Raw genomic sequence first — 12,186 nt, forward strand, 5'->3', positions numbered from 1 at the left:
TGAAGAATAATGCATCCAGTGCAAAACTAGCAGCTATCAGTGTGTTAGTCTTTGTCTGCTGCAGTAGTTTGATCTGTTTTCCGTGCTTAATGCCAAATACTGTGCACCTTTAATGTGGAGGAACAATATTGTCTTTTTATTTCTTTTAAAATAACTTTTAATGTACTATTGTGCCCTGGTGCATGCAGCGTGTTTTTGTTCTTGTTCTTTAGGCCTCTTAATGTGTGTTCATGATTTGTAGTGCATTATTGAAAATAAAAAACAAAAACAAAAAAAAAAATCTCTGAACCTCTGCTGAGTAGGTTACAGGGTGTCAGTCAGAACCCATTGTTTTATATTATTATGGCTCCTTTAGGAACACTGTGAAACTCTGAACTGCTAGCACCAACCAGTGACCTGTAACATTCACATAAAACCAAAAGTTACACTAAGTTTATGTTGTAGCATCAACACCCTAACCTGGTTTGCCAGGTATTGATTTAGCCAACAAAATGCTACATTATTTGGTAGCTCGCTAAAAAGTTATTTAACCTAGTTACCCTACTCATGGTGTCTCAGCAGAGAAGCTCTATTTTCTCCTTCTGTTGGCCAAATTATCAGCTGGGGTGAAATACAGAAAGATGTGTCATAAAGCTCATTTGAGTTGAGATTGTTCTTTTAGTTTCTCAGAGGAATTCAGTTGAGTTTAAAGTTAATACTAGATCACATTTTAAATTAGAGTTTGAGTCTAGGTTTACAGTAAATAGTGAAGTATAAAGAGAGGTTTAAATTTAAACTGAGGTTAGGCTACAAGGTGTCAATGAAAACATATTATATTGTTATGGCTCCTTCAGGAACACTGTTAAACTCTGCACCAGTAGCACCAACCAGTGACCTGTAACATTCACATAAAACCAAAAGCTACATTCAGTTTACGGAACAGCATCCACATCCTAACCTCGTTTGCCAGGTCTTGCATTAGAGTTTGCGAGAGGGAAGTGCATGCCTGTGTTTGTGTGTGTGTGTGTGTGTGTGTGTGTGTGTGTGTGTGTGTGTGTGTGTGTGTGTGTGTGTGTGTGTAGCTCTCCTCTCCAGCCCTAAGGCAGAGGTATAAATAAAGTCACAGTGCAGCTGGAATTTAGATGCATTCATTCCACTGCAGCGTACAAAGCAGATGGAGACACGAGTGACCTAAAAAAAAAAAAAAAAAAAAAACGAGGGAAAAAAGCTAAGAGAGACACAATCTTGCTACTGATCCAGGAAATACATTATGACCTTCTCACTAACATTTTCCCCCTTATAATCATTTAATACAGCAGCACTGTCACACACTTATACACAAACTTTCTTGAATGAATTGCCTCTCCCAGTTACTGTTTACATCAAGCAAACACAGTCTATACATATGTTTTCAAATAATAAACACTATAATATAAACACACAAGGGCTGGGAACTTAATACACACACAAAAAAATAATGTACACTGCAGTGAATTAAAAACAGTCTGTAGCTGCTGAGGCCAGTGCTAATATGACGCTCTGCATAGTCTGGCTTTGATATTTTCATCCCTGTGTGCCTCTTTTCATTCAAATTCTGCTTTAAAGTTCCCCACTTCCCTTCAGCTCGGCTAGCAAACACTCGTTGGTAGCCACCAGGGACCTGCAGTGGTTACACAGACACAAATCACAGACACACAACAAACTAGGGCTGATTTAGGTGTGAGAACTTCATCGACTACGTTAACATGCACACTCATTTTCCACTATTATTCCAAATATGACAATACAATTGAATTTGATAACAGGTCTTGTAAACAGCATAGTCCATTTGAATATTCTGAATTATGCATTTTCCCAAAAGTAGCCTTTTCCAATTAAGACATGTCCCATATGCTGATATTATTCAGGTTTTAGAAACATCATTAGATAAGTCTCCAGAATATCATCAGAATATCAGGGTTTCTGCAGGTTTTAACAACTTAAATTTAAGACTTTTAGAACTTTTTAAGATCATTATAAATGCAATTTAATACATATTTAATGTTTGAAAAAAGTATGAAGGTTTTAGTGATGTCTGAATCAGAGCACATGGTTTGAAACAGCTCACCTGACTCACTTGCTTCTACATGACTGATGTTTAGCTACTGTGTGTGAAGTCCACTAGCTGCGTGTGCTCCAATAAATTCTGGCTGGGCTACACTATAGTGGTTATTGCTTCCATGTTGGTTTCATTTTGTAGTTGTTACAGTGTGATCAGTACAAAACTTTTCAGTTTTAAGAACAGAAAATTCAGATTCAGAACTTCTTAAGACCTTTGAAGACCCTGGTAACACCCTGAATATGCATCTCAGTTGAGATGATGTAGTTTGTGACACACAGCCTTTTGCCTGTTAACAGTCAGCTCTGTTTGTTGTAAACAAACCAACTAATCCAGTGGTTCTCAACCTGGAGTTTAGGACCTCTCAAGGGGGTCGCAAGATGATTTCTGGGGATCATCTGATGGTTGTGTAATAAAATAAAATGACACTGTGGCGAACAAGATGGAATGAGAGCTAGGAAGCAGCTGTCAGCGATGTCTGTTAGTTGGCTAGTTGGCACCAGAAATACCAGTCAATTAAACTATTTATCAATATTTTATTCATATATAATATTGCCCCTAAGATGTTTTATGCAGTCGGCCGCCTCTAGGGGACGGCAGCAGACCGGAGCCCCTCTTGCCCAGCGCGAATGCCCTGGTGACCTGGATGTTGTTAACAGCAAAGTGGGACAGATGACAACTCGTAGACAGTGCGGTCTGTCAGTTTGATATAGAAAATGAAAATAAGGTTGAATGTAGCCTGCGTCTGAATAAACTGGTATATAACCACACAATCTGCAAGCAGAGAAGGTGCTGCTGTTAGGACTGGTGATGTTAGCCACACTATATGGCAGGCTGGCAGCTAAAGTCAGCTCTGGATAAACAATATTGTTTATTCACAGACACTGTGATCCTTTTCTGTCCAGAAAGGTGAATCATTTAGTGAGTTGTTGTCATGTTTTGAAGGATAATGTGCAATGTTCATAATGCACGGTGTGGAGTGGCACACATTTCAGCAGTGTTTATAACAATACAGTTTGGTCATTGAAGTATGTGATTAACAACTTCAAATTACTTTTAAAACATGCAATATTTTGGGGGTGAAATTTAACATTTTTAATTAATAAATTGTGCTCAATGAGTATTGTTTTATTGTTAGACTAGTCAACTAGTTTAAATTACAATTTGCGTTGAATCATTAGGGAAATTAGTTGCCAGGAAAATCTGTCATGTTTCTTGGGATACACAGTAATTCCTGAACAGTCTAAGGTAGATGGGATAGGGAGTTGCGAACATCAACCTCAAGTTTACTGGGAGTTGTGACTCAAAAAGGTTCAGAACCACAGAATTAGTCAAATTTGCAAGGCTGAGGTTGAGATGCATACACAAAAGAAAAGCCCACGTTTCTGGTACGACTGAGAAACAGACCTACTTTTAAATACTATTAAAGACTTGGATATGAACATGTTTTTGGATGTGCTTTGGAGTGTCGACCTCATATCAAATCATTGAGAGGTTTTCAATATAAAACATGGTGAAATGATTCAGTGTGTGAAATAGTACTTTCTGAACATTTCCAGCACAATTTAATAAAACCACAATAATACTGATAACCATGCAAATCTTGGTCACTGATGCCTAATCGAGACATGAAATTTTCATAACCCTTCATCTCTACTGCTTAGTTGGCATAGTTTTTTCATAATAAGGGCGAAAAACAGAATATTGTGTTATTCATGTAAACACTGGCATTGCTGTGGGTGTGTACATACAGCAAACACCAAGTGTCAACACTAACATGGTCGCGTCTCCTTACCTGTGGCTTTCTTGCAGCATATTTGACAATTCTTTGACTTTCTCAGCCTCCTGAACTTTCTCCCTCAACCCCTCGATCTCCTTCCTCAGCTCCTCCACTTCTGTCTGGGCCTCTAAGGACATGCAAGCACAGAGTATGACTAAGGAAAACAGCTAAATATTCACTCGTCAGTGTTTCCTACTGGCATTTACACCCACCTTTAATCTGAGTAATAGGTGAACTTTTCATCATAGACTTGAGATACTGTCGTTCTAACTTGATGAGCTGTTTCTGCAGAGCCACGTTTTCCTCCAACACGATCCTCAGCTGCTCATTCAGTTTGCTCTGCGTTAGAGTAAAGACAATAAATATAGACAGACCATCAAAACTGAAGCTCAACATTGATTTATACCGCTGAACCCACTCACAACTGCACTGCGGGCTTCTTCCAGCTGAGCCGAGAAGTTACGGACTTCAGCTCTGTGCTCTTCCTCTCGTGCTGCTGCTTGAAAGTTCAGCGCATCAGTTTCCCGTCTTAAGGTCCTGACCTCTGCCTCCCGACTGGAAATATCAGTTTCCATCATGGACAGGATCTGGACGGCCTGAGCTGGGGCCAAAAATAGAAATGATGAGAAGACATTTGTTATCTCAGGCTACTGTGATCAGATACCACGTTCCCCAGAACTGAACTTCAACTCACACAGGAAGTTGTTGTTATGATGCAGCGACCTCTCTCCGGTCCAGTGTTTGTCCACAAGGTTGAGGAGCATCTCCAGTGGTTTCCTGTAACTACCCTGCGAGATGAATACAAAGATGAGTTGATATGAAGAAACAACTTCAACTGTGATTTTTATAAGTTGTAAAAAGAAATAAATGATGATTCTGTGTGTGAAAGAGTAAAAGGACTGAATTAACTTCCCACCCTTTTTTTGTTTTCCTCTCGCTGCGGCATGGTGGAGCCCCCTTCTGTCCTGTTGAAGCTGGAGTAAGTCAGTCTTGGAGGATGTAAGACGGGGTTGGACGGGTCAGACAGATTCAAACCAGGGCGACGTGGACTGGGAGGACGGATATTATTGAATGAAGAACTGTGACGGCAACTTTGATCTGGAAAAATGTTAAGAATACAGATTGAAAAAATGAATGAATTTGGTATTTGAGGATGTGTGTATCCAGTTAAAAGCTTTTTAAAAGTACAGACGTTCAGCTCTTACCAGGATTGGGGGTGTAATGTCCCCTGGCCGCATGTCTGGTTTGTTTGGGGATGTCTTTTTGCTTTTGTTTTGCAGGCACAGGTCTGTGTTTCTCTACATAGGGACCAAAGGACACCTTTGGTCTGTCAGTCACTTTTAATACAGCAGAGCTTCTTTTATGAGACAGTTCCTTCATGTGTGGCACTTTGGACTCTGTGTTATCTAGATTATTAGAAATGACACAATAAAAAACTGATATTAATTGACCTTTGACAGATTCACTGTGTTAATGATTCAAAATACGGAAGAATTGACTTCTGTCTCCACCTAGTGGTAATTTAAGACACTGTCAACAAAAGCTGTAATTTAATGCCCTCAATTGAACTCTTTCTATAAAAAGAATTTTATTCTGTTCACTATGCTCCAATTATCTATTCTAAACACCAAATCAAAATTGAAGATTCTGATTACAAATACAAAATGCTTATTTTTGTTAAACTGCTGATGAATCATTATTTCTTTGTTCCACATAAAGCATAAATTTTCAGAAATTTTGTCACAACTCATAGATATATAAGAATTTATAAGAATTCTAGGTGAATAACTGATCGATTATTGACACAGTTGTGCAGCACTAGTTTCGATACCACTTTTACTTACCAATATGTGAAGTTTTCATATGGGCCAATACAGGGTACCAATCTTATACCAGTGCATTAAAAAATGTATATCATTATTATTATTAATTATTATCAGTCAATACTCAGCAATATTCCATCCACTTTAGGCTGTATCAGAGACCTTTCTGATACTGGTGTCAGAACAATCCTACCCATCATATCAACTGTTACAATCTCTGTCCTCAAGATTCAAGAGTCAAGACATTTATTGTCACACCGGTTATACAAGTACAATGAAAAACTTTTGCTGAGAGGCTCCATTAAAGAGAAGGTTAGAAAAGTTGGTAAGTTAGTAAAAAACAAAAGACAATAATAATAAGATAAATATGTACTGAATGTTGTATACAGTTTTTGATTTAATACTGCACATGGATTTATTGCACTTTTGTGTGAGTTATTTGTTTAACAGTCTGAGGGAAATAACTGTTCCTCAGCCTGCTGTTGCAGGTCCTGAGAGTCCTGTATCTCCTACCAGAGGGCAGGAGGGAGAAGAGGCTGATGTGGGGGTGAGAACTGTCCTTTATGACCCTCAGGGACTTCCTGAGGCACCGTGGTCCTAACAAAGTACGAACATGCACTTGAATAAGTCTGCATCTCTAACTGTACAGAGAGCTGCAAAAACTTACCATATTTTGTGGGGGGATACCTGAGGATGGATTTAGCAGTTTCCTAAAAAGAAAAATAAACACAGCACATTTTTGCATATCTAACAATGAAAATGCACTATTGGTAGTATTGCTTGACTAACGGTAACATAAAAATCACCTGTTTTGGAGTTGAACTCCTCTGTTCTGTAAAATCTTTTGATTCTGAGACAGAAGACAGTTTGTCATCAATAAAAGTTTGAAAACAAAACACAAACTCTACTAGTTAGGTTTTGATTTGATAATTAGGTTCTGGGCTTTGACATCTTACCATCTGCTTCCTCATGATCTGAGTCAGAGAGAGGCTGAGCTTCACTTTCTTCTTCATGATTCGTTGCAACAAAATTCAACACAATATCATCATTGTCGGTCAGGAGAGACAGCCTCTTGGTTAAGCCGTCAACTAACGCCAGTCTTTGATCACTGCTCCTGGGAACCACAAACAAGACAGTAAAGATGCAAAGAATTTATTTTGATAATGCAAACTTTCTGTGGGGTATGCTGTCACCCAGGGTTATATTTACTAATACAAGAGTACATCAAAGTGATGAGCTTTTGTGAAGTCTGCGATGCAACGTGGTAGAATAATTAAGCTTTTAATCAATATTTAATTAAGAAGAAGCCATTCTGGATTTCTAAATGGGCACTTTAAACCCAAGAGGGCTAAACGAGGAAATCGACCTGCAGCCATTTCTGTAGAGTCTACTGGATTATATTTGTTTCCCATTAACAAGATTTCTTAAAATTGGATGGATGGATGTGTTAAGTTCAAATGTAGATGGACTTTGACGTTATTTAGGGTTATTCATAAATGTCAAATGTCATACTTTGTGTTTAAGACTATTTATATTATAGTTTTTGTATCAAAAAAGGATTGGGGTATTTTGTAAACAGTATTTTTGAAGAAAATTATGACTGTAAAGGTTTGTATCAATCACATGAGAAACCAATGGCCTTAGGGACCACACTGATGAAGGCAAGATAGCTGAAAACATTTAATGAATATAGCATGGTGAACTGGAGAAGAGTTGTCTGATGTGTTTTGATTTTTAAGAATAGTTAACCAAATAATTCTCAAACAAACTTTCTTAAAACTTCTTTCTCCACCTTCATACTATTGTTGACCTGATAAACACTTAAATCAGTTTTGGTGGATTTTCCATGTTCTTGTGATAATTAGTGGACCAGAGTGGAGCTGAAACACATAAAATCTTTAAAGTTAACCATCTAACAGTCAGGATACCTCTGTTCAGCAGCTTGATTCAAACATGAGTTCTTCTGCTGAGGTAGAAGGTCAGAGGAGAACTGCATAACAGCAGCTTTGCGTTCAGTGTCTCTGACTGAACAGCCATCTAGAAAACAATGGAGGACACTCAGTTATGCTGAAAACTGAGCTGAGATTAGTGCAGTCTGTGCGACATGGCAATGTCTTACCTAGTTTGCATAGGTTAAGCATGGCGTGTACGAGATGAGAGCGATACAGTGGGTGACTTTTAGTCAGAGGGTTGAGTCTGAGGTCCAATTCTCTCAAGGCTGGCAGCTCGTACAGCACTTTCACCTCTTCAAGGGAAGGTATGCAGTTATAATACAGGATCAGCCTCTCCAGCCTTTTCAATTGTTGAACCCCCTGAGGAAGAAACAGTACATTTTTAAAAGGCATCAGGCAACAGTTATTATCACACACATTCATAACATTCATATGCATATGACAAACTTATACTTAACCCACATAAATAAGTAACTATACAGGTTGCAATTATATCTGAAGACTGACTTTGGGGGTGTGTGTGTAACATGACTCATAAGATGCGTAGACATCTCAGATTTAAGTATATCAGTAAGTGTACACATCACATGGCTCCAGTGAAGATCTGTAATAAGCCAAACGCTAAACATAAACATAAATGTGATAATGCTCAGACGGTGTGGAATGAGATGATTTTAACAATGTTAACACCTACGAACACGTCGATAGTTTCAAAACATGTTCCAGAGTTAAACCTACATTGACAGAGACGAGCGCATTGCAGGAGAGATCCAGAGACTTCAGACGGACAAAGTTATTCAGTGCATTTCCCAAATGTCCGATCTTTTCCTCATACGTCCCCGGGAGGCTCAGTGAACGGACATCACCTGTTCAAACATAATAATAAAATGAAACTGTACTGAATTATTTGATTCTGCTTTGTAGCAGTTATTGTAGAGAGGCAGCTATGTTAGCTGTCGTTAGCTTAGCTACCGATGCTGGGGCTTGGGAAAAGGTAAACATTAGCCACAACTGTTTTACATACCAAAGGCTAATAGCCGCAGCTTGTTAGCTGTTATTTATTCCTCTATAACATTTGTATATACATAAGAGTATATTACCGAGGCATGGGTGTTTTAATCGAAGTCTATCCCGTATCCATTGCTCCGTTAAAGTTACTGTTGTCAAACACTCCGCCGCCATACCTTTCGAACTTTAGCTGCCTTCACGTACTGTCAAAAAGTCTGTTAAAAACAACTTGTTTGTCATGCTGCTAGATAGGAATTTATTGAATTGACAGATTTCTCTGTTGGCTGAGATCAGTCTGATATTGGCCGAGTACAGCCACTGCATGTTGGTGGTCCATGTTGGTATCAGCATATTTGTTGTCTGATCTGTTTTTACAGGACATTATACAGATAGCTTTTTAGTTTTATAGGCAGCATTTTATACACATATATATTTTTAATAATATATAAATAATAAATATATAATTAATAAATATAAATAATTTAGAATAAGTATATAAATAAAAATGCCAGCAGTTTATATGTTTTTATATTTATATTTTTTCTCCTTCATATCAGTATCAGCATTGGGTCAGAAAATTTCATTCATTTTTATTTTTGTTTCTTTTTATTTATTTGTTTGTTTGTTTGTTTGTTTGTTTGTTTGTTTGTTTTCAGTTCAGTTTAGTGTCATTTGGTTTCCAGATTGGGTTTGTTTAAAAAAATTTTAATTATTGACTCACCAGTCATGTAGACATTGCAGTCTCAGTAAGACTAAAACTAAATTTAACTAAAATGTTTTTTTCACACTAGTTTTAGGTTTTAGTTTTGTTATAGTTGAAAATAAAACCTTTATTTAGGCTACTGTTGATGTAGTCACAAAGTTTACGAGCGGTCCTGAAGGCATTTTTCGTGAGCATGCGCCCTGTCGATATCCGGAGTTGTCACGTGTCAAAACAAACGAAGTGTTTCTGCTGAAGTTTGGTCCTCTGTGCTCTGTGTTTAGCAGGGCATTGATTCTATATAGGTACTGGCCCGCATCCACATTAATTCTTCAGTTGTAGTAGTTAGTTTGAGACACGTTAATTAGAACCAGCTTTCTCTGTTGCCGTTAGTAACGGTCGCGTTGGCAACATCGTGGATGTGGATCTCCCTCGTCCCCAGGATCAATGGCGTCCTGTGTTACAGAGTTGATAACATCATGTTCCAATATCATCCTGTCTGCCACAGCTCTGTACTCTTCTTACAGACTCTTTAAGGTAGGTGTCAGTCACTGTACTGATAGTTAAGAAGTATACATATAAATACATAAGAACATAAAAACATAAAAATACATATATTTAACTTGTATTTTCATGTAACTTTCCAGTAGTGTTGAAGTGAGTAGTTGATAGTGAATGTGGCAGACAATAAAATGGCAACTTCGATAAGTCAGTATCTTGCTAAATTAAATATGTGTGATGTTACAATTCAGTAACTTTTCAGGCTGCAGCGATTAGTCAGTTAAACAAGTAGCAGAAAAATAATAAACTGTTTTAGGGTTGTATCTAACGATTAGGCCCATTTTCAGTATCGATTATCTTTATGATTAATTGCTCAATATATAAAATGTCAGAAAAATTGTGAAAAATACTCATTACAATCTTCGAGAGCAAAAAACGTTAAAGCATTGTCTTCAAATTGTTTATTTTACCTAACCAACAGAGAAAAAAACCCCAAACTGTATTTACTATGATAATTTGACACAGAGAAACAGCAAATCCTTCGTTTTAGAAGCTGGAACCGGCAATGCTTGGCATTTTTGCTTGAAAAATGACTCAAATTGTTGATTAACAAAATAGCCTATTAAGCAACTAATCCCTTTTAACTGTTTTGAGTGCTCATTTTTCAAGCAAGATGGAAAAATTACTATATTTATTTGTACATAATACATGTATGTAGTCTGATCGCACCACCTGTTAGTTTTAGTTATAAATTAGATGAATCAATAAACCCATGCACTCTAAAAGTTCTCACTTTGTAATTTTGCTGCTGCCTCTCTCTGCAGAACCACAGGGCTCCCTCAGCTGGCCTCTTCCTGCTTGGAGTTTCTGTAGCAATTTGCATTTTTCATCCCTTCAGCCCATACCTCACCTCCATCCAGAGAGAAGCAGAGTGGGCCGGTGCGATTCTGGCTCCCGCGCTGGTCTCCTTCGACTTCCTGTGGCTCAGCGAAGACCACAACACGGCGCATATTCTCCTGTGTGGTTCCTGTCTGCTGCTGGGACTGTACGACTGGCTCTCAGCAGATGCTCTCACAGTGATGACACGCTGTCTGGGCCTGTCCTCCCTCTCCTGCGGCCTGACGGTGTGCCTGTTTGCCGGTAATGCTTTAGGGGCCATTGGCGGTGTGGCCCTCAGCCTCCCGTTGCTCGTGGCTCCAACAGTCGGGACACAGACTTTTGCTCCACTCATTTCTCCAGCTGCCACTGAGGGACTCATCAAGTGGTTTTTAAAAGGGTCCATGTCTGTTGGCTGCTGGGCGTCCACACAGGCCCTCAACAGGTTTCTGTTGGATGTGACTGATAGATCTAATATAGGCATTTAGTACATCAGTACAAATCTCTATGGATCTGTCATCATCTGTGTTTATTCATGGACTGTCGAGTGACAAAATGGAACTATGTCAAAAATGCCAAAACATAAAAGCATTTCAGCAGGATATTTGTGAGGAAGATTTGAGTTGAATTAACTTTATTGCTAAAACAACAATTGTAAGATTTTCCCATGGAGGGCTCAGAGTGCAACAGACAACATAATAAAACCATCATATGTAAGAGCATATTAATACACTACTTTATAGGTTCATTGTGTAAAATTTAGAAGACTCTATTAGGGAAAAAATGGCAGAATGGGATGTAGTATCCATAATAATGTTTGTAAGGTGCATTCAGAAGGTTGCAGTCTACAGCCTTTATGCTAGATCCTGATCTAAGTTTAAACCCTACACACTGGTCCTTTAACATGGTTTTTAATGTAATTTTCAGTGGTGATGAAGTGATTAGTTGATTAATTAATTAGTCAATTGACAGAAAATAAAATTAAAAAATAATAATGAATTAATTCAGTCATTGTTAATTACAAAAAGTATCTTATCTCAATAGCTACTTGCAGCTGCTAAGCCAAGACCTCAGCTGAATGTTATATAAACTTAATTTGAATAAAAGCTCAGGATTAGACAAAAGGCAGATAGCATTGACTGTGCTCATTTACGTGAAAGTAGGTGACCACAATTTACAACTGGTAGCTCATAGTGGCTCATTCTGCTTCACTGTGGTGCAAAAGTAAGGTTTTTATATACAGGAAACGCCTGGGTGACATTTATCAAGCTATGATGTAGCCAGCATGTGGGCATTTTAATTTCCTGTGTGATCATATCTTAAACTGTCAAGCAGGCTGTACTCACTCTCAGGTCATTTACATCTTGCACACATCTCTCTCTAACAGTTTTAGTGTTGTATATCCCCAAAACATCCAGTTGCCTCAGGGTGTGGGTCCTGTTTGTTCTGCTGCCTCAGCAGAATCACTG

At 38.3% G+C, this 12,186-nt stretch overlaps 2 protein-coding genes across 2 annotated transcripts; one reads left to right on the forward strand and one right to left on the reverse strand.

Annotated features, from left to right (window-relative positions):
• Positions 1-1,111: 1,111 nt before the first annotated feature.
• Positions 1,112-8,856, reverse strand: cep72 (centrosomal protein 72). The gene is made up of 14 exons (XM_084726578.1): positions 8,733-8,856; positions 8,371-8,498; positions 7,800-7,992; positions 7,609-7,717; positions 6,637-6,794; positions 6,487-6,530; positions 6,348-6,390; positions 5,063-5,263; positions 4,774-4,955; positions 4,552-4,645; positions 4,280-4,458; positions 4,070-4,196; positions 3,873-3,984; positions 1,112-1,639 (listed from the first exon to the last, which is right to left on the reverse strand). Exons 1-14 carry the CDS (start codon positions 8,812-8,814, stop codon positions 1,579-1,581), a joined length of 1,713 nt encoding a protein of 570 aa, XP_084582704.1. The 5' UTR covers positions 8,815-8,856; the 3' UTR covers positions 1,112-1,578.
• Positions 8,857-9,565: 709 nt separating this feature from the next.
• LOC146321428 (transmembrane protein 276-like) lies at positions 9,566-11,530 on the forward strand. Its single transcript, XM_084726577.1, has 2 exons — positions 9,566-9,877; positions 10,666-11,530. The coding sequence occupies exons 1-2, from the start codon at positions 9,788-9,790 to the stop codon at positions 11,203-11,205; spliced, it is 630 nt and encodes a 209-aa protein (XP_084582703.1). The 5' UTR covers positions 9,566-9,787; the 3' UTR covers positions 11,206-11,530.
• The last annotated feature ends 656 nt before the right edge of the window (positions 11,531-12,186 follow it).

This window comes from Lutjanus erythropterus, chromosome 9 (assembly GCF_056507025.1).
Source record: "Lutjanus erythropterus isolate fLutEry1 chromosome 9, fLutEry1.hap2, whole genome shotgun sequence".
NCBI lineage: Eukaryota > Metazoa > Chordata > Actinopteri > Lutjaniformes > Lutjanidae > Lutjanus > Lutjanus erythropterus.

What these genes read in the sequence shown, in the direction of transcription:
- LOC146321428 (XM_084726577.1), top strand. Translation starts at nt 9,788, where the DNA reads ATGGCGTCCTGTGTTACAGAGTTGATAACATCATGTTCCAATATCATC. An exon ending in CTTCTTACAGACTCTTTAAG is followed by an intron (nt 9,878 to 10,665) that starts GTAGGTGTCAGT and finishes CTCTCTCTGCAG; the next exon opens with AACCACAGGGCTCCCTCAGC.
- cep72 (XM_084726578.1), bottom strand. Translation starts at nt 8,814, where the DNA reads ATGGCGGCGGAGTGTTTGACAACAGTAACTTTAACGGAGCAATGGATA. An exon ending in GGAGTTCAACTCCAAAACAG is followed by an intron (nt 6,391 to 6,486) that starts GTGATTTTTATG and finishes TTTTCTTTTTAG; the next exon opens with GAAACTGCTAAATCCATCCT. An exon ending in TCATAACAACAACTTCCTGT is followed by an intron (nt 4,459 to 4,551) that starts GTGAGTTGAAGT and finishes TTTTGGCCCCAG; the next exon opens with CTCAGGCCGTCCAGATCCTG.